At 38.9% G+C, this 19264-nt stretch overlaps 1 protein-coding gene across 6 annotated transcripts in view; it reads left to right on the plus strand.

Moving 5' to 3' along the window:
• Positions 1-16278, plus strand: part of CHD7 (chromodomain helicase DNA binding protein 7) — a 131151-nt gene extending 114873 nt beyond the window's left edge. For 4 of the 6 annotated variants that reach the window (XM_066331634.1, XM_066331623.1, XM_066331656.1 and 1 more), the window contains 16 exons: positions 186-345; positions 3433-3522; positions 4099-4202; positions 5594-5723; positions 6003-6075; positions 6294-6348; positions 7058-7286; positions 7455-7663; positions 7804-8481; positions 8876-9036; positions 10696-10923; positions 11151-11594; positions 12221-12442; positions 12838-12978; positions 13458-13562; positions 14360-16278. In XM_066331634.1, coding sequence (XP_066187731.1) covers positions 186-345; positions 3433-3522; positions 4099-4202; positions 5594-5723; positions 6003-6075; positions 6294-6348; positions 7058-7286; positions 7455-7663; positions 7804-8481; positions 8876-9036; positions 10696-10923; positions 11151-11594; positions 12221-12442; positions 12838-12978; positions 13458-13562; positions 14360-15313 — 3983 coding nt within the window. In that variant the 3' untranslated portion in view covers positions 15314-16278. The remainder of the gene's footprint in view (positions 1-185; positions 346-3432; positions 3523-4098; positions 4203-5593; positions 5724-6002; positions 6076-6293; positions 6349-7057; positions 7287-7454; positions 7664-7803; positions 8482-8875; positions 9037-10695; positions 10924-11150; positions 11595-12220; positions 12443-12837; positions 12979-13457; positions 13563-14359) is intronic. The other 2 variants (XM_066331650.1, XM_066331644.1) reach the window with 2 other exon arrangements.
• Positions 16279-19264: the final 2986 nt, after the last annotated feature.

Below are 19264 nucleotides of genomic sequence, written 5' to 3' on the forward strand. Positions count from 1 at the left end.
TGAAAGTTTTGGTTGACTTTGTTACTTGCAATTTTCTGTACTGAGTTATGTTGCTGTTCAGTTTTTGGTGGTTCTGTTGCCCACAAAGTAATGAATACTTGGCTTTAAAATGTATGTTTGTAATGTTGTTTGGGGTGAGAACTTTTCTATTCAGATTGTGTAAGAAATACTGGGGGGTTTTCTAGGTCTGTCTGCACCAGTGCCCAGAGGGAGGAAAGGGAAGAAAGTAAAAGCCCAGAGTTCACAGCCAATGCTGCAAGATGCTGATTGGCTCACAACCTGTAATCCAGATGTATTATTTCAAGAAGACAGCTATAGGAAACATCTCAAACATCACTGTAATAAGTAAGTACTAATAAATGTTTCATTTAGAGGTTTGGGTTTTTTTTATCTACATGCTTTTGGAAAGTCCACAACTTCATTTGGGTATATTTAATAGAACACAGGGCCACTTAATAGGATGTAAAGGCCATTATTACTTTTTAATTTGGGGATAATCATCTTAAAAGATATCTGGATACTTCTGTAAGCTCCTTATGACAGATGAGCACAGTTCTGAAGAAAATTATTCTCTATTTACTAAATAAGAATGGAATCAGATAAGGTTATTTTTTTTACCATAGAAAATAAAGACTACATTCCTACATTAAGTCAATTTCACTTGACAATTTGCTATCTTTAAACAAAAGCTGTTTGTTTCTTACCTTCTTGTACCATCCTTCAGGCTGGTATTTAAAGTTCTGTTCCATATATGTTAAACTCATATATCCAGTTCTTAGTTTCGGGAGTGTCATGTAGTAGTTCACCTGTATTGTGGGCGTCTCTCTTCTCTTCATTCTTTCTCTCCCTTCCTCTCTTGCTTTCCTTGGAGAATATATATATATGATAGATAAATTATATATAAAAATAGGCAATAATATGATATACAATAAACATACAGAATATTTATTCTTTCGCCTTTGAGATGAAATTTGTCACCAAACTTTTTTACTTGAATTGATTTGTCCTAATATGATTTTTGAAATTCTAATCATGTTACCAAAACCAAAATCTCTTGGGGATAAAGGTGATTGTATATAATGTTTTATTGTTTCATTGATATCTCTTAAGAGCCTTTCTTACATATTTCCTGGCTTTTGTTTTGTAATATCTTATTTTTGTGTCAGTTTTCTTTGATGCCATCTCAGTTTTGCATATTATTTTCTCCTGATAGACACTGAACCTTGTCCCAAAAATACCTTGGTTTAGAGCTGGGGATGTGGTTGATTGCTTTTGGGATTTTGGGATATTTGGTTTTGTTTTTAAATTTCTACTCTTCATTGCATATGTATTGTACGGTTATAATGCAGTGTTACTGAAAGGTCATTATTACTTTTGTGGTTTGGATATGTATTGTGTCTCATTAATACTGTTTAGTGGAAAGATATTATTGATTTGAAAAGTACCTATGGGCTGTCAATAGGGGGTGTGATGTGAAGGAGGAAAGGCATTTAAGGGGTTTATTAGCTCATTTCCAGATGCTAACTAAACTTAATTCTTAGCTGATGACAACAGATACTCAGAGAATTATATTAGTGAGTGCCCTTCCAAATAAACTGCTTTCTGATTTTTCTGAACTGTTACTCGGGTTTGTTATTACATTTCACTTGATCTTAAAGTAATACAATTCTTTCCTGTAACATTATTTTAATCTCTCAGGTAGCATGTCTTCTTTACTTGCTATATCAGTTTGCAGAGCTGACTTAAATTAATTTTTTAAATACTGCTTCTTTAATAATACAATAGAACATTTACAAGGAATGGGAAGACTGGTAAATATGCAAGAATGTTTTCAGTTGCTATCTTTTTCCTTCACTTCCCAGATTCACCAGGACTAAATGAATTGTAGAAGCCACATGTTTTTAGCACAGGTAAAATCAAACAGAGGTGGAGCCAGTTAATAAACTGAGTAATTTCCTTCAAAAGGTACCAGTTGAAGTTGGCTATTTAAGAATTGGTGTCCTTTCCTTAAGTACCATGTATGCTGGTTTAATGCATAGGACTTTGGAAAGGTGCAAAGAGCCTCTGGTTTTTGGTTTATCTTGGGTTTTATTTCGTGCTTCTCCTCTTTGGCTTGATGTAACAGCTGTTATTGCTTAATACTAAGATGATAGAGACCCTCAACAGCTTATTTACATAGCCACACAGGGAGCAGGGACATCTTACTGGTCCCAGTTACTGTGCATACAGAAAGAAGCATGTCTGACATGTTTTGAATTGCAGACATGACCTTCATTGAAATCCCTGCTCTTCCGAGGTTTGATTGAATAACACGTGTGAAACCGGGTATTGCTCCAGTTGCATCTGATCTCTAACAAGGAGCTCTCAAAACTGGTGGTGGTCTAAATTTTTCATGCAAGTGGGTGATCAGATTACTGCTTCCCTGGTCACCCTTGCTGTTCCAGGAGCAGCAGCAATTCAACAGTTGCTGTGATGGATTTGGGTACAAAGAGAGGGCAGGCTTACTAATCTCCATTTTAGCTGATACTGGTTTTACTTCATGAACTAGGCAGCAGGGGGTGCCCTGAATTGGGTAAACATAGGAGAGCAGGATTATTTTCAGGTAGATACTTTTTCTACAGAAATGACCTCTTTTCTAGTCTCCTTGAAAAGCCACTCTGCCTTTCTCTCTCCTGCCAGCTTCTAGTGTGACCACAACACCTGACAGTGCTTCCAAAAACGACTGCAGTATTGCAAAAATGGGGAAAAATAAACTTGGCAGCAAAGATTTTTTACTTCCTTGTCACAGTTAGGTTGTGCATAGGTAAAATTTAATAGCAGTTTGAACTATAAAGAGTAAAAATAGTTAATATCTCCCAAGGGAAATGGGGGATTATTTTTCCCCCCCATTCTCAGAAGCAAAAAGTTGTATAATCTGAAAAACCTGACATTCCATATTGAGGGTTTATTGTAAGGTAGTAAAACCAGATTTTATATCTCGTTTATTTCTACAACTTCTGATGTGCTTCCAAAAATGGTATTAAGGCAGCAGCTGAGGAAATTTTATGAGATAATGAAGCAGAACAGTTACTGAAAGCCATCTGCTCAGTTGTTTACAAACTTGCTTCAATACTTCAGAGGCAGTGGTAGAGTACGTGTCTAAACTTCACAAGCTGCACTAGGTAGAACTAAATGAAATGCGCTGGGGCCGGGCTGAGCTGGGTCCCTCTCTGTGCAGTGTAAGCAGTTGCCAGGCAGGCCTGTTGGAAGCCAGCAGAAAGCACCACACAGAGGTGATTATGTGCCACCATCTGTCACGCTTCAAGCCTACCATACAGCATGGCTAATCAGCCTTGGCAGGATGATGGATGAACAGCAGCAGCTGCCAAAAGCCACTGTTGGCAAACAGTCCTGAAGTTAAGAACTTTTTCCCCCCTCTGCCTTCCTCTCCAGGGTCCTGCTGCGTGTCCGCATGCTCTACTATCTACGACAAGAAGTTATAGGGGACCAAGCAGACAAGATCTTAGAGGGTGCTGACTCAAGGTTAGTGCAAGTGCAGGTTTATTTTTTGCTTTATGACTCTGGCTTTTGTGAAGTACACGTACTATAATAATGCAGCATTTAAAGGTGGTCACACTTTATCTCTTACATGCCTGTTCTCAAGCAGCCTTATTATTTTATCAAGCGCAGCGGGTAATTTTCGTGGAGGGGGGGAAACGATGTGGGAAATGACAGAAGTGGATTTGCAGTTCTGCTAATATTGAGGGATTATTCTATTCAATTTAAAAAATTAAAAAAATACTAAGACCTTAAATGAATCATATTTAGATAACCATTTGACTCCCAAAATAGCCTAATGTTGAGGGGAGGTGTCTTTGTTGTGATTTTTTTGTTGTTGTTGATGAATTATTTTTGTTGTTTGTTTGTTTAACCATCCTAATTATTTTTTAAGGTATTTCAGTTTCTGTATTGGGTTTTCCAGCTCAAAATTTATATTTACAGAACAACATAAACCACTTGGGTTTTTTAGGATTTTGTGTTTTGTTTTGTTTTGTTTTGTTTTGTTTTAATCTGTGTCCAGTAATACATTTGAGAATGTATATAATGCTATCTTCACAGTGAAGTAGATATATGGATACCTGAGCCATTCCATGCCGAAGTTCCTGCAGATTGGTGGGATAAAGAAGCAGATAAATCCCTTTTAATTGGAGTATTTAAACACGGTAAGTGGTTTCTCACTCTCAACAAAACTCAGTTGTAAAGCTTTCAGTGTGTAGGACTGTTCAGTCATAATATTAACAAGTATTGTTCCAAAGAACTGTTGGCTTGTATCTCCCTTTTTTCCTGCCTGCATTAAAAACCTAATATGAGCTGTAAATATCAGATGCTGTTTTTAAATGTTTGCAGAACATTTGAGAAGAAAACATTACTTTCTTGGCTGTAAATAAAACAAAGCCATATTTGTTTAAATAATAGCCAAATAGTAAGATAGATCTCCATAAACTTTGCTTCCAGCACTGCTTCACTTGCTAACTCTGCCAACCAGTGTCAAAGTGGACGGTGGGCTTAACCTCTGCTATTAATCTGTACAAGTGCCTCCTGGGCTTTGTTCCAAGCAATATTTCACAAATGTCAGTGTTGAGAACTCCCGGCTCCCTTGAGTGGGATGCAGCCTTGTTAACTTTGAAAGGCTGGGGATGCAGAGCTGGCATGATATATACAGTGAGCGATTCCTGATTATAATCCCAATTCTCTGGAGGTCGCAGAGGTATTCTCAGCAGCCCAGCCTGACTAAAGGGGAGAATGATGGCTTATAAAACCTTTCATGATTACAGTTTGGCTTGAGGCTCTACAGCAGTTAGGAGCAGTGTGTTGTAGTACAAATCCTAATTGAATTGTGCTGTTCTGCCTATGTACAGCAGCTCTGTGTTGTGGGCTCAGCTGAGGCAAGTCTAGTCTAAAAATCATTTTCCTGCAGTGCACTGTTGGGATCTGCCATTTTCCATCTAGTCAACTTGGGCAGTAAAAAAGCAAACAGCAGTTTGAAAACCATAGAGGGAACAGTGTCATCTTACTGACATGCATCATCCTAAACCTAATAAGACAGGTTCGTTGGCCTTACGTATAACCCATGTATGCAGCATTTTTGCAGCCTGTATTGAGGGTTCCAGCAGGGCTGGAGCTATTGAAAATACATGTGTGTGTGTCTGTGTGTGTGTGTCTGTGTCTGTCTGTGCACTTCCATTTGCGTCTGTGTGTTTCCACTGACGAATATTGAATGTTGAGAACCACTGTGAAAGTCATATAGGAAACTTAAAGGTTTTCCACTTGTGATTTTTACTTTACTTTATAATGACGTGAAATTTGATCCTTTCTTCACTGTCTTATATGTGTTAATGTTATTGATAGGAAGATGTTTCTGTGCTGTTGGAATTTACCAACATGGACAATTTTTTAACATGAATTAAATGTTTCCAGCATGATGGCAGCTCTTTTGTTTTATTTAAAAATAAATTGATGAATCCAGAAAATTGTACTTCTACTGCCTAGACCTGTTCTATTCACAGCTGGTCACTGCTTTTAAAAAAGCATTTGTCTCTCACTCTGCACGCAGGTTATGAGAAGTACAATTCTATGAGAGCTGATCCAGCACTGTGCTTTCTGGAACGGGTTGGCATGCCTGATGCAAAGGCCATAGCTGCTGAACAGAGAGGGACAGACATGTTAGCAGATGGCGGTGATGGGTAAGGAGGACATGAAAAAATTAATAAACTTTATCAGCATTGTATATGTTGGCATGGGTTCATATGTCATATTATACTTATATGTTGCCTGAGGATATGAAGCGATCATATGATGTACAAAGTACGTAGATTTGTTTACACAGTTGAGCATGAAATACAAATGTGTAACTTGGTACATCACAGTGATGGCTTTTGTAGCTTTTTTGCTTTTGTCCAGAATATCAGCCCCCACTCAAAGCCAGTATTTTTCTTGAAAATATTTTTTTTTAATATTTATAGGGGTGATTTTGACAGAGAGGATGAAGATCCAGAGTATAAGCCAACCAGAACTCCTTTCAAGGATGAAATTGATGTAAGAACTCCCAATTTTCTATAACTACAAATATGTATAATTATAATAAATTCTCCATATTTATTTTAATGTGTGTTTTCTAAGCTTGAAAACTATCAGATAAACACACCTTACAAAGATTGTTTGCTGCTGTGTTTGAGAGATGACATATTTTTCTTCTCAAATTATGACATATGGTCAAAACTGAAAACTAAAATAACTTCTGTCTTCTCTCCAAGGAATTCGCAAACTCACCTCCAGAAGACAAAGAGGAGTCCATAGAATTACACCCAAGTAAGACTATAGCAAAAAAATTTAAAAGGCAAAAAGGGATCGTTTAGTGAAAGGTGGACTGTTTACATTACCACATGAGGGGATAGGAGACGTTTTGGGACAATACCACAGAAAGCTTTTTGCTGCCAAATCTCTTCATGCTTCACATTCTTCAAAACAATTACATACTCTCTTGGAATAATCCACATTATGGCTCTCTGGATTTCTAATTACATGGTAGAAACCGTGATGATAAAGACCGGATGTTTCATAATGCAGCCGTTGATGGTTTTGCCGAGATAATCTTGGAAGTTACAAATACGTTGTTTCCTCAGTATGGAGGAAAATTGCCAAGTTTAAGTGAAAATAATAAAGTGGGAAATGATAAGCATAGGTGTTTCCTCAGAGGCAGAATGATCTCCTTAGTAATGTATTTAAAGATGCATTGCATGAATTTAAATACTTACAGTGTTCATAATATGTTTGCATTTATAACATCAAATCAGAGTGCTTGATGGTTATCTTTAAATGCTTCACAAGCATTTCTGAGTTCTTAGAGTTGGATGGTTTGATTCCATTTTTTATCTCTTACCAATAGTTATCCTGTTTCTGATTCATTATGCACCAGTATTACAGGCATGTATTCTTATCTGATAAAGCAGTTATAGCCATAGAAACTTCGAAATGTTTAGTGTTGGTTTTGCAGTGCAAATACTTCTCTGTCCTCTAGACAAGCACAGTGAAAGCAACGCTGAGTTAGGGCAACTCTACTGGCCCAACACTTCAACCCTGACTACCCGTCTGCGTCGCCTCATTACTGCCTATCAACGCAGCTATAAAAGGCAACAAATGAGGCAAGAGGCACTAATGAAGACTGACCGCAGGAGACGTCGGCCTCGAGAAGAAGTGAGGGCACTGGAAGCAGAAAGGGAAGCTATAATAACTGAGAAACGGCAAAAGTGAGTTTCCTGGTGATATCTTCCTTTGAATCTTACTTGAGCTTGTGTGTGACCCATACCACTCTTTTGTTTTGAAAGAATAAACTTAAGGGGGCTTTGGGGCTTCTAAATGTGTTTGGAGTCTTATCTATCTGGTGGCCTCACTTCTCTTGCTTCTTCCTTGACTAGATGGACAAGAAGAGAAGAAGCTGATTTTTATCGTGTGGTGTCTACTTTTGGAGTTATATTTGATCCTGTAAAGCATCAGTTTGAGTGGAATCAATTCAGAGCATTTGCCAGGCTTGACAAAAAGTCCGATGAAAGCTTGGAAAAGTATTTTAATGGCTTTGTGAATATGTGTAGACGAGTGTGCCGAATGCCAGTCAAACCAGATGATGGTAAGTTTTAATTGACTCTGGAAATCAGCATGAATATCATGTGACAGTAGGACTGTTGAAACTTCATGCCCAGCTGTAATGATTTTGAAATGGATGTGCATTCAATCCATGTTAAACAGACCAACTTGGTGTCCTTGCAGAACCGCCGGATCTTTCCACGCTGATTGAGCCCATCACAGAAGAGCGTGCTTCTAGAACTTTATATCGCATCGAGCTGCTGCGCAAGATCCGGGAACAGGTTCTCCATCACCCGCAGCTGGGGGAGAGGCTAAAGCTTTGCCAGCCAAGTCTGGACCTGCCAGAGTGGTGGGAGTGTGGTAAACATGATAAAGACTTACTGATTGGTGCTGCTAAACATGGAGTCAGTAGGACAGATTATCACATTCTAAATGATCCCGAACTCTCTTTTCTTGAGGCTCACAAAAACTTTGCTCAAAACAGAGGGACAGGAAATGCAAATACTGTCTCTTCTGTAAACCCTCTGGGTGCTGGCTGCAGTCAAACACCCCCGATTGTCCCATCCACACCAGTACAAGAAGAAAAGACTACAGAACAAACAGAGTCTAAAGCGGAAGGTTCTGAAAATCCAGCAGCCAAAGAAAAGTCTGAAATCAAAGAGGAGACAGATACTACAGATAAGGACACTAAACCAGACTGTGATGCTGAGGCTGAGCCTGGCTCTGTTAAATGTGAATTGAAAGACATAGAAATGAGTACAGATGTAGATCCAAAATCTATTTCTGAGAAAGGTTCAGAAGAAGATGAAGAGGAGAAACTGGAAGATGATGATAAATCAGAAGAATCCTCCCAACCTGAAGGTAATACATTGGTCAGATCAGTTCTCTGTGCTTAGCACAAGCCCCACAGCTGTTGAAGCTCATGCCAGCTGGTAAGTGGCACACAGGGTGCCATTATGGAGTATGGGATGGGCTACGTGTAGCAGTTCTTCTGCCCTTCCACATATCAGGTGGCTAAATAAGCTTTCATAAGAAGCATCCAGCATCAGTGGGGTATTCTCCCACAAGAGATGATTTCCAGGATAGCTCCCTGAGCCGATAAGCATGATCTCTGTGCCAAATGTGGAAGGCTGGGGCTCTGCTGTAGTAATCACTGAAAAGCCCGAGTTAGAAATGTTGTGTCAAGCCTGGTTGCCTTAGCCTATCTAGGTGGGTAGACACTAGATGTTAATGCCTGGTCATGGTTGTTATTCAGCAGGAGCAGTTTCTCAGGGTAAGAATTTTGATGAAGAAAGCAATGCCTCTATGAGTACCGCAAGGGATGAAACTCGTGATGGATTCTACATGGAAGACGGGGATCCCTCTGTGGTTCAGCTGCTTCATGAGAGAACATTTGCCTTCTCATTCTGGCCTAAGGTTGGTTAGGGGTAGAAAGACATGTGTCTCTTTTAATTTAAGTAAAATATGGGAAATGTGCTTGCAAAGTAACAGTGAGCTTTGTGTGATACTGCACTTCCAGTGGGTGAGACCTTTTTCTGTGAATGATTTGTGGAATGCCACTTTTTCTTCAAGCTTATACAACCTAGTAGTGGAAATGAAAGAAATTGCTCTCTCTTTTTGTAAAATAGGGTCTTTTAGTAAAACAGTGAACTGCTGGCAAACATGAGTTGTTCATAGGGTCCCATAACTTTTTGTCAGCAGAGTCCCACCTCTTACATCACTGTACAGTTTTGAATTAGGAATTTTCCCTGCAGAGCCATCTGCAGAATTGAGAGCAGAGACTTTCAAAGATCACCTTTTTATTTTGGGGTGAGGAGATTGTAGGGAACAGTTTTGGTGACCTACATGATCTAAGCCATTATGTAATGTTGGCAGATGTAATTGTATTAAGGTATCCTGCAAACATAAGCAGCAGTTTTAGATAGGATAAAGCTGTATCTTATTTGGGTAACAACACTGAAAATTATCTAATATAAAATGTTTTTAAAAATACAAAACTGTAACCTTGTAATAAATCCATACTTAATTTAGTACTCTGCTTTGCAGTAAGGGGAGAGAGAAAAATAAAGTAGTAATAGTCTTAAGCTTACTAATCACCATAACAGGGCCATCTGGTTGGGGCAGGGAGGGGGAAGGGGGTAGCAGGGCAAGAGGACCTTGCTCTTAATAGGCTTATTTCTGGGGAAAGCAAGCAGTCTGTTGCAGCTGCTGAGATTTGCTAGTGGCTTTTGCACTGTTTTGCTGTTCAGGAAGCTAACTGATGTTCATATTCCCTAACCAGCAGTATTTCTTGGAGTTCCAAAGTTGCTACTACTTCAGGCAGACTAGTGTAGAATGTGCTTGAATACTGAAATACAAAAAAATCATATAATGCTCATCTTCTCTGCTTTCAAAGCAAGTACTTTGGAAACATGGGCTAAAATCTTGTTCTAGTCATAGTAGTGATAGTAGAACAGAAAATCTTTCATCTGTATAGGTTCAGCATAAGTAGACTAATAAACATAATTAGAGATTTTTAGTATACACGCTTCAGTGCAATTTGAAGTGATAATGGGCGTGGAATGAAAATTGACATTCATTAGATGTCCCTAGGTTGGTGCCCATTTCATAATGTTGAACTTTATTAATAGTGACGCTAATGAGGATCCACTTCCTAGGACAGAATTACAGATCCAGCTTCTTGGATCTTGAGAACTGCTGCTTTAAGATACTGATTGCAGATGTGTTTATTTTCCCTTCCTTAACTGTTGATGTTGCTAACTACTGAAGTTTTGTATAATAACAGCGAGTTTCTACTAAATTTTTCAGTTGGTGCATTGTCATACAGAAAACTTGGTCTGTCTTTTCTCCTTCCCCTCACAATATAAATGCAGCTTTTAAATCCTATTAAAAGTTTTATTCTACAAAATTTTGTTAGCTTCTTATAAGGTGATCAGTTTATTCCTAACATGCAGGGGTGGTTGTTTCTGAATGTCTTCCTTAAGCTCTGGAAACTGGACTGTGTCATGAGACTTATTTGAGTTTAAAAGGTGACGTTTACACTGAAGGTTCATTACATACTTTTCCTTTATGCAGGACCGAGTAATGATCAACCGATTAGACAACATCTGTGAAGCAGTGCTGAAAGGGAAGTGGCCAGTAAATAGGCGCCAGATGTTTGATTTCCAGGGTCTCATACCTGGGTACACTCCAACAGCTGTGGACAGCCCTCTACAGAAAAGGAGCTTTGCAGAGCTCTCCATGGTTGGTCAAGCCAGCGTCAGTGGCAGTGAAGATCTCACTGCTTCTCCTCAGTTGTCAAAGGTATGGCTGCAGCATTCTCTTTTTTACTTAGAGCATTTTATCTTGCCGGGCTTCTCTTGCATAATAGAAAATAAACTAGAATGAATAAAATAGGAAAAACATAAAAGTGTTTTTTTGAATAAAATAAAGGCTTTGTTTTCAGAATTATACATCTGGAGTTTTACTTTAAACTCAGCATAGCAAACAGAGCTTTGCTAATGTTTGGAAATGCTCATTTTTTTTATTAGGAAGATGCACTCAATTTATCAGTTCCACGTCAGAGGAGGAGGAGACGAAGAAAGATTGAAATTGAGGCTGAGAGAGCTGCCAAGAGGAGAAATCTTATGGAAATGGTTGCCCAGTTACGTGAGTCTCAGGTGGTCTCAGAAAATGGACAAGAAAAGGTTGTAGATTTATCAAAGGCCTCACGAGAGGCAACAAGTTCTACCTCAAATTTTTCATCTGTTACTTCAAAGTTTATCTTGCCTAATGTTTCCACACCCGTGTCTGATGCCTTTAAAACTCAAATGGAGCTGCTGCAAGCAGGTCTTTCACGCACACCCACAAGGCATCTACTAAATGGCTCTTTAATAGATGGAGAACCACCCATGAAGAGGAGGAGAGGAAGAAGGAAAAATGTAGAAGGGCTTGATCTGTTATTTATGAGCAACAAACGGACATCGTTGACTGTAGTAAGACCACAGCTCTTTTCCTTTTGTCTCGATTTTTGTTCTTCTGCCTGTGGTACTTCCTGAATGTGTTTTAAGTCTTATTATACTCTGTCTAATAGAAACATACGATTTTTGCCCAACCAGGTTTTTCTCTCTTTAGAGCTGTTAATTCTTTCTGAACCAAAAAGAAATGTGTACATTGATATTTTACTCCAGCAAATTGTAGCTGAGTTTTAGGTGGCTTGTACTTTCAAAATTACTTACTTTTTTTCTAAAAGTAAGGATATATAAAATATATACAAAATATATACAAAATGTATTTCTATTAATATATGTTTTCAGGCTTAAGTATGTCTTTATTGATGTATTGGAAAGCGAGGGTCTTGAAGAATCTTGAATGTTTACTGGGAAGGCAAAAATCCTGCTTTGCCTTTAGTGCTATGTTCTTTTTTTTGTTCTAGCATCAAGGAGGCTAGATTTTAAAAATTCCCTGATGCAATGATACTACTTTATGTAGTATGAGTATTTAAACCTCATTAAGTCTTGTGCATGCAAAATCTTGAACATTTTACTTCAGTCTGTCCCTGAAATTATTTCTCCAGCTGTTCCTGTGAAGGGAAGACTAACACAGATGTGATTGTTTTCAGGAGGATGCGGAAGTGACCAAAGCTTTTGAAGAAGATATGGAAGCCCTACCAGCAAGGAACATTCCATCTCCTGGTCAATTAGACCCAGACACTCGCATCCCTGTAATCAATCTAGAGGATGGGACCAGGCTGGTGGGAGAAGATGCCCCAAAAAACAAGGATCTAGTTGAATGGCTTAAGTTGCATCCTACTTACACTGTAGATATGCCAAGTTATGTACCAGTAAGTATGGGATTCTAAAAGTGTTGTTCAATTGTATTAATACAGAAGTTAGTTTTATGGATGCCAGACTGAATTTTTTCTCACATTGTGCACATTCGATTTTGTAGCTGTCTTTTCAATAGAAGTTTTCTCTTTTTCCACTATTCTTAATTTATCCATACCCAAGTGACATTGGGGCATTTGATTTGCTTTTCCTGTCTTAATATTTGTGTATAACGAGTTTGACAAATTCTGCAGAATTTCTTCATCTGATACAAAAATAATTTTTCTTACGTAATCTGAGAGTAAAGTAATGAATCCTGTCTTAAAATTGATGTGAGGAGGGGGTTCCGTGATTGGTGATTTTTTGTCAAGAAATGAAAAGCTAAAAAGCAATAAATTTCTCTTCTTTCCAGAAGAGTGCAGATGTGCTGTTTTCCCCATTTCAGAAGCCGAAACAAAAACGACACAGATGTCGAAACCCTAATAAACTGGATATAAACACCTTGACAGGAGAAGAAAGGGTACCTGTTGTAAATAAACGAAATGGAAAGAAGGTAAAAATTAAGTTACTTCAGTTGAGGTCTTTAATAATGTCTTTGCATGTGAAAAGCAAGTTTTCTACTCCAAGCATTCCCTTCAAAAGTTTAATAATTTGGTGCCAGCAGTTTTTCTTACTGGACTGTGCCACCTGGTTCCTTTAATTCGTTCTTTGCTCTTCTGATACATTTGTATTAATCACATGAGTGAATAACTCTCACTTTTTGAACCTATATAGCACATTTTGTCCTTAGATACAAAATTTATTACCAGACCTGCTTAAGCTGCAGCACTTTACTGTTTTTTTAAAACATGATTTTGTCAATTGAGGTATCACTAGCTCCGTGGTTTCCGTGTAGTTTTCCACAGTGAACTGTATGTCTTTGTTGCCGTCCTTCAGAGATTAAAGTGTGTAGATAAAAAATGTCCATGTAAGTAGTTGTTTGGTTTTGTTGCTGGGTTTTTGTTAAAGTCATAACCTTGTCTTTTGCATTAGATGGGTGGAGCTATGGCCCCTCCAATGAAGGACTTGCCAAGATGGCTGGAAGAAAATCCTGAGTTTGCTGTTGCTCCAGATTGGACTGACATTGTTAAACAGTCTGTAAGTGAAACTCTCTTTCCATGCGTCACTGTACGTTCTAGCACAGAAAAGTTGAAGGCTGTGTAAATTGATTATTAAGTGTTTATCTCATATCTGGTTTTGAGAAAATTGTGATGTCTGTGTAGGAGTTGCCCAGCTTGGGGGAGGAGTGGTGATAGGAGGCTGCTTGCAGAATTGGATTGAAATGCACTCAACAAATCAGCTACAGTTAAGGCAGCCTTCAGCATTTGTTTTGCATTATTTCTTCTTATAAGTAACAATCCTTAAAAAGCACAGGTATTTGTATATGAGGAACTACTAAGAAAATATTTGTCGTATTCATAACAGAAATACACTTTGTTGTCTCAGTAAACAGGCAGCATCAAAGGAATAGGCATTCTGCCTTTTATTTTACAACATTTGTTTGAAAATAAAGAGTATAATTCTGGAAATACTCAATTTAATAGAATATTACTATTCTGAAATTCAGTATGAATTATGAAGACATAAACTCGCAACTGCAGCATATCAGGGTGGGGATTTTAATGAAGTTACAGAGTTTTCTGCATGTATTATTTTACTCTTGTGTTTAAATATTAAAAAAAACCTGTGATCTTTATTTCTTCAGCTTTCTTTGCTTGTTTTAGTGCCGTTCACTGTAGTTCTAAGCTAGTCACCATTTGCCAGGGTGAAAAAAACAAACCACTTTTGGAGTATGCTGAAATCCCTTCTGTTTCTTCTATCATCGGGAGTTAACTGCTGTAAGCTAAAAAAGCCAGTCGAGGATAAAGCTTGTTTTTTTCACCTTCCCTTCTTAGGGTTTTGTTCCAGAGTCCATGTTTGACCGTCTTCTCACTGGACCTGTTGTGAGGGAGGAAGGAGCAAGCAGAAGAGGAAGAAGGCCAAAAAGTGAAATTGCCAAAGCAGCTGCAGCAGCTGCTGCTGTAGCATCAACTTCGGGAATCAACCCACTACTAATGAACAGTCTGTTTGCTGGAATGGACCTCACAAGCCTCCAGAACCTACAGAACCTGCAGTCTCTCCAGCTCGCAGGCCTCATGGGCTTTCCACCAGGGCTAGCAACAGCTGCTGCTGCTGGGGGGGACACTAAAAACCCGGCTGCCATGTTGCCTCTGATGTTGCCAGGGATGGCAGGACTGCCCAATATGTTTGGACTAAGCGGATTGTTGAATAACCCGATAACGGCTACTACTGGAAATGCCACTACTGCTTCCGGTCAAGGAGAGACTGAGGATGGCGCTTCAAAAGCTGAAGAGAAGAAAAACGAGAATGAAGAGGAGAACAAAGACTCTGAGAAAAGCACAGACACTGTTTCTGCTACTGACTCTGCGAATGGATCTGTCAGTGCTGCTACTGCGGCGACTACCGCCACTGCCACCACTACCACCACCACCAACACTGGATTGCCCACAAACCCTCTGGCCTTCAATCCTTTCCTGCTGTCTACCATGGCTCCTGGCCTCTTCTATCCATCTATGTTTCTACCTCCAGGACTGGGAGGATTGACTCTGCCCGGTTTCCCAGCACTAGCAGGACTTCAGAACGCGGTGGGCTCCAATGAAGAGAAGGCTACTGAGAAAACTGAAGGAGCTGCCTTTAAAGATGAAGAAAATCTCGAAGGCAGTGATGCAGAGGAGAGCCTTGATAAAACTGCAGATTCCTCCGTTTTAGAAGATGAAATAGCACAGGGTGAAGAATTAGACTCACTTGATGGGGGGGAAGAAATAGAAAACAATGAAAATGATGAATAACCAGTACCAGTTACAGTTAAAGTGTTTTAAACTTTTGACAAGTGGTAGTCCTACTGTTTACACTCACAGTTAATGTCCATACTTAGTTTTTATAAGCTGTTCTGTAACATAGTGTAGCAAAAAAAAGTTCAAGTCATGTTATACAGATGTGTCAAAAGGTATCTTGGTCATTAAGTATTGTGCAGTGCATTATTTATTATCCCTAGGAGAGATGAAATTTGAGAGGTGATCATGTCTTTTTAAGGAAATTGACATAATGCTCTGCTTTTTTTTTCTTTTGGTACCATTGGTATTATGGATTAAGCAGCAATTTGTAATCAAGTGGCACTAATAGAAGGAAGTGCTGCTTAAAGGAAGGATGAAGTTATATATTTAATTTTTAAATTTTTTTCCTTATTTTTTTCCTTTTTTTTTTTTTTTTTTTTTTTTTGCTGTGAAGGTCAAGATGAAATTTACCATACATATCGTACTCGCGCTTCATTTTGACTGTATGGGAGTTCACCCGCTCACATGCGCGCACACACCCACACACACACTCTCTCTCTGACAATCTTCATGATAGTGTGAATGTCTCTGTCTTGAGACGCAGCAATAATAAGGCAGCTGTTGAATGTGAAGAGTACCTTTTGGAAATTAACCCGGGGAGAAGGTTCTTACAGGATAAAGCTACAGTTTAATCGTCTCGTGATCTTGTAATGCACTGGTATAAACAAAAAGAAAAAAATCAGGTACCTTTTTTAAATTAAAGGACTTTGTTACTTTAGCCACAAAGCTAAACAGCATTACCTCAACTCTAAACTAGCCTTGAAGTTTACAGACATGACTTTGTAAATGTATTGTTTTTCTTTGTTGTGATGTCTTTTTATTTTTTTTTTTCTTTGGAAACTGCTATCATGTAAGATAAGATGTAAATTGCTGCCAACTGTAGTAATGATGCTTTTAATAAAAGTGACCCATGATATGCAGAGATGTAATTATAGAATGTAGTGTTTAGGGACATCAAAACTGGTGTTCACTTTCTGTATTTGTATTTGTGGCTTTTTTATAGCATTTTCCTGCTATATTCTTTATAGATTAGTGGCTGTAAATGCTGAACTGATCGTCTTCAGGGGACTAGGCAGGAAGAGAAACCTTGAATTGCCTTCATATTTTCCACTCTAAGTAACTCTACAGAAATGCACGCTAAAATCCCTACTTTACTCCTTCAAAGGGGCATGAGAGACTGAGAATACTTTAAATGTGTTCAGCATGTGATAATGTGGTACACTAAAGAACAAAAGGGCAAAAGAAAAATGAGGCTTTAATAGGCACAATATCTAGGTCATTTATCCTTGGTTAATGGGTAGAAAAACACAATGCTGTAGTGACAGCAAGGGATACAAAGGCTCTGTGGTATCCTGTAGACCAGAGCTTGTGATGCCAGAAACCACTGTGTCAAACAACCTACATGAAACTAAAACTGACCCACTTTTTATAAAAACCAGTGTCTCTTCTGGAGAGCTACCGATTTGTACCCTTTTGTGACCTTTTGATATTCGAGATAATGTACCATTTGAGAACTTCTGTTTTCATGGTGTTGTCACCTTGACACACACATACACAACGAGCTCCAGAGTGAGGATAAAAGGTTAGATTTTCACTGGAGTACATGAAAAATTAGCTATTTCAGTAGCCAGCTGTGGGTGGACCCCTGTCTTTAGGACTAATGCTGTCTGTGCTTTTGGAATGCTGGAGAGCTGCAAACCTCACTCTCATGTACACTGTGAATTTGCAGAAGAGCTCAAACGGGCAAGTATTGCAAGGCCAAAATTTGGTCCCCAGGGGGATATATGAAAAGGGGTGAACTTGGCTTGAAAAGAATATTTCGTGAATGATGAAAGTAGATGAGAAATGAAGGCTTAGGAAGTGATTTTTGTGTGAATGAATCACAGGGACGCACTGTTGAAATGAATAGATGTCAGGATGTCTTGTACTGCCACTTAAATAGATCATAGGGAGTTAATGAAGGTCAGGAAGGATTCCCCCTGCATGGACATCACTGAATGGTTGATGAGGTGTGTTATTCCTGCCTCTTTCTAAAACATCACATGTAGACCATGGCAAAAAGTGAGAGGCTGAAAGCAAAGGCACATTAACCTGGGCAGGTGTGTTACATACTCTGTTGAATTAATTTGAGCTGTTTTTTAAGTTGTTATTAAATGGCTTGTCTTATTTTTTTTCTACCTATAAAATTCCCACTATAAGAGTGTGTAGGTGCTTCCCATTGTGTGTATTCCACACATGGTACTGAATAGCAGGGGTTTTTTCAGTTCAGTTTTATAATTTCCAGAGAAGATTTACACAGACTAATGATACCCCTTGGGAGAACCCTTTTTAATTGGCAGGACTAGAAATTATATTGTTCAATGCCATACTAAGTCTCTTTTTCCTCTGTCAAAGTGGGGAGGTTTTGGTAACTTATATTTGTGCCTATAGGTTTTTGACATGGAGACATCCAGCTCATGATGTAGGGTATCCAAGTGACAAATGAGTGAACCTTACCCCTAATACAAGCATCTTCCATGATGGCATTACTCATCTGCCTTTCCTACTCAGAAAAAAAAAAAAAAAAGGCAAAAATGGAGAACTGCTGCAACAGAACAAATGCCTTGAGAATTGGAGAGCCTCCATGCTCTCTGCTTTCCCAACAGCCTTGCTTCCTATAAGACAGACCCCTCACCTGTTGGAAAGGTGGTGACATTTGATTTTTGGAAGGGATATGGGCCCCTGGTATGAAAAATGAAGTGGGGGGATTGCCATCTAATGTCCGAGAAATGTATTACATGAAAATATGAAGGTTTTTCTTTGATTTGACAGAGTTTTTACATGTTAATTATTGCAAAGATTCTTACGGAGTTTTAAAAGTGTGTCTAAATGAATAAAAGCTTACGTGAGTAAGATGCATAGATCAGAAACTATTCTGCACTTGATTCACATTTGGAGCATCCTTTTTGTCTCTCACGATGAGGACCCTTTTGTTTGCCACCAACTATTTTTTGTGGACTTCCTAATGGCCATGGAAATGTGAATGGGGTTATCAAGGAATATAAATTATGTTCTGTGTTGCTTTCAAAACGAAAGTACCTGTGTCAAAGTACAGCAGTGGCCTGCATGCTAACACAGTCTGTTCTGTGTGCATGGTGTGCAATCCTGCCAAGGGAAAGAACTGAACTACAAGTCTGCTCACACTACTACAGAAGCGATTTTTAATAATGGGACTGTAAAGGAGAACCAGTTCAAGTGTGAGTCTTGAAAATTGTTGCTGATGAAATGGGGGACAAATTCCTAAACTAGTCCCAGTTTTTTTCAGTTAGCTTCAGTCTCTTGTTTTGTATTGATGTCAGATATCAAAGTGTATTGCTTATTGGAATTGAATCCTTCTATTGAGGATCTTTGCCATTGAGCACTTCCTCATTTGAGAAGGACTAAAGATTGAGGGGAGGGAGAGGTATTCAAATGTGTTTTTCATATTAAGCTTCTCATTGACTTTTGTGAACAAAACTGCTTGGGGATTTTTAGACTTCTGTTGCATCGGCACCGTGCATTTCACCTACCTCTGAATCCTTAACATCAGGGCTGGGGATCAGGAAGTGTCAAGATATGTGAGGGCTCTCAGACCTATTGCCTCCACACTGTTTTCTGGGCACCTGAAAGATGCCAGCCCATGAACGTTCCTGACTCCTCTGTGGGAAAGAGTGGTGGCTATAGCTCTTGCTTCTGTACTATGCAAATAACCTGTTGTACCCCTTTGGCTTCAAGTGATGCCTTGGAGAAGAGACCTGGAGACGGCTTCTTACATAGACAGGTGATGTTTGAGGGGTCTAGTCTAATCACTAGCTTGAGTCAGCTGTTCTGAGGAGAATATGTGAAAGAAATTCAATTATATGATTGACAGTTGCTATAATCAAGCTT

Source organism: Sylvia atricapilla, chromosome 1 (genome assembly GCF_009819655.1).
Source record: "Sylvia atricapilla isolate bSylAtr1 chromosome 1, bSylAtr1.pri, whole genome shotgun sequence".
Classification (NCBI taxonomy): Eukaryota; Metazoa; Chordata; class Aves; order Passeriformes; family Sylviidae; genus Sylvia; species Sylvia atricapilla.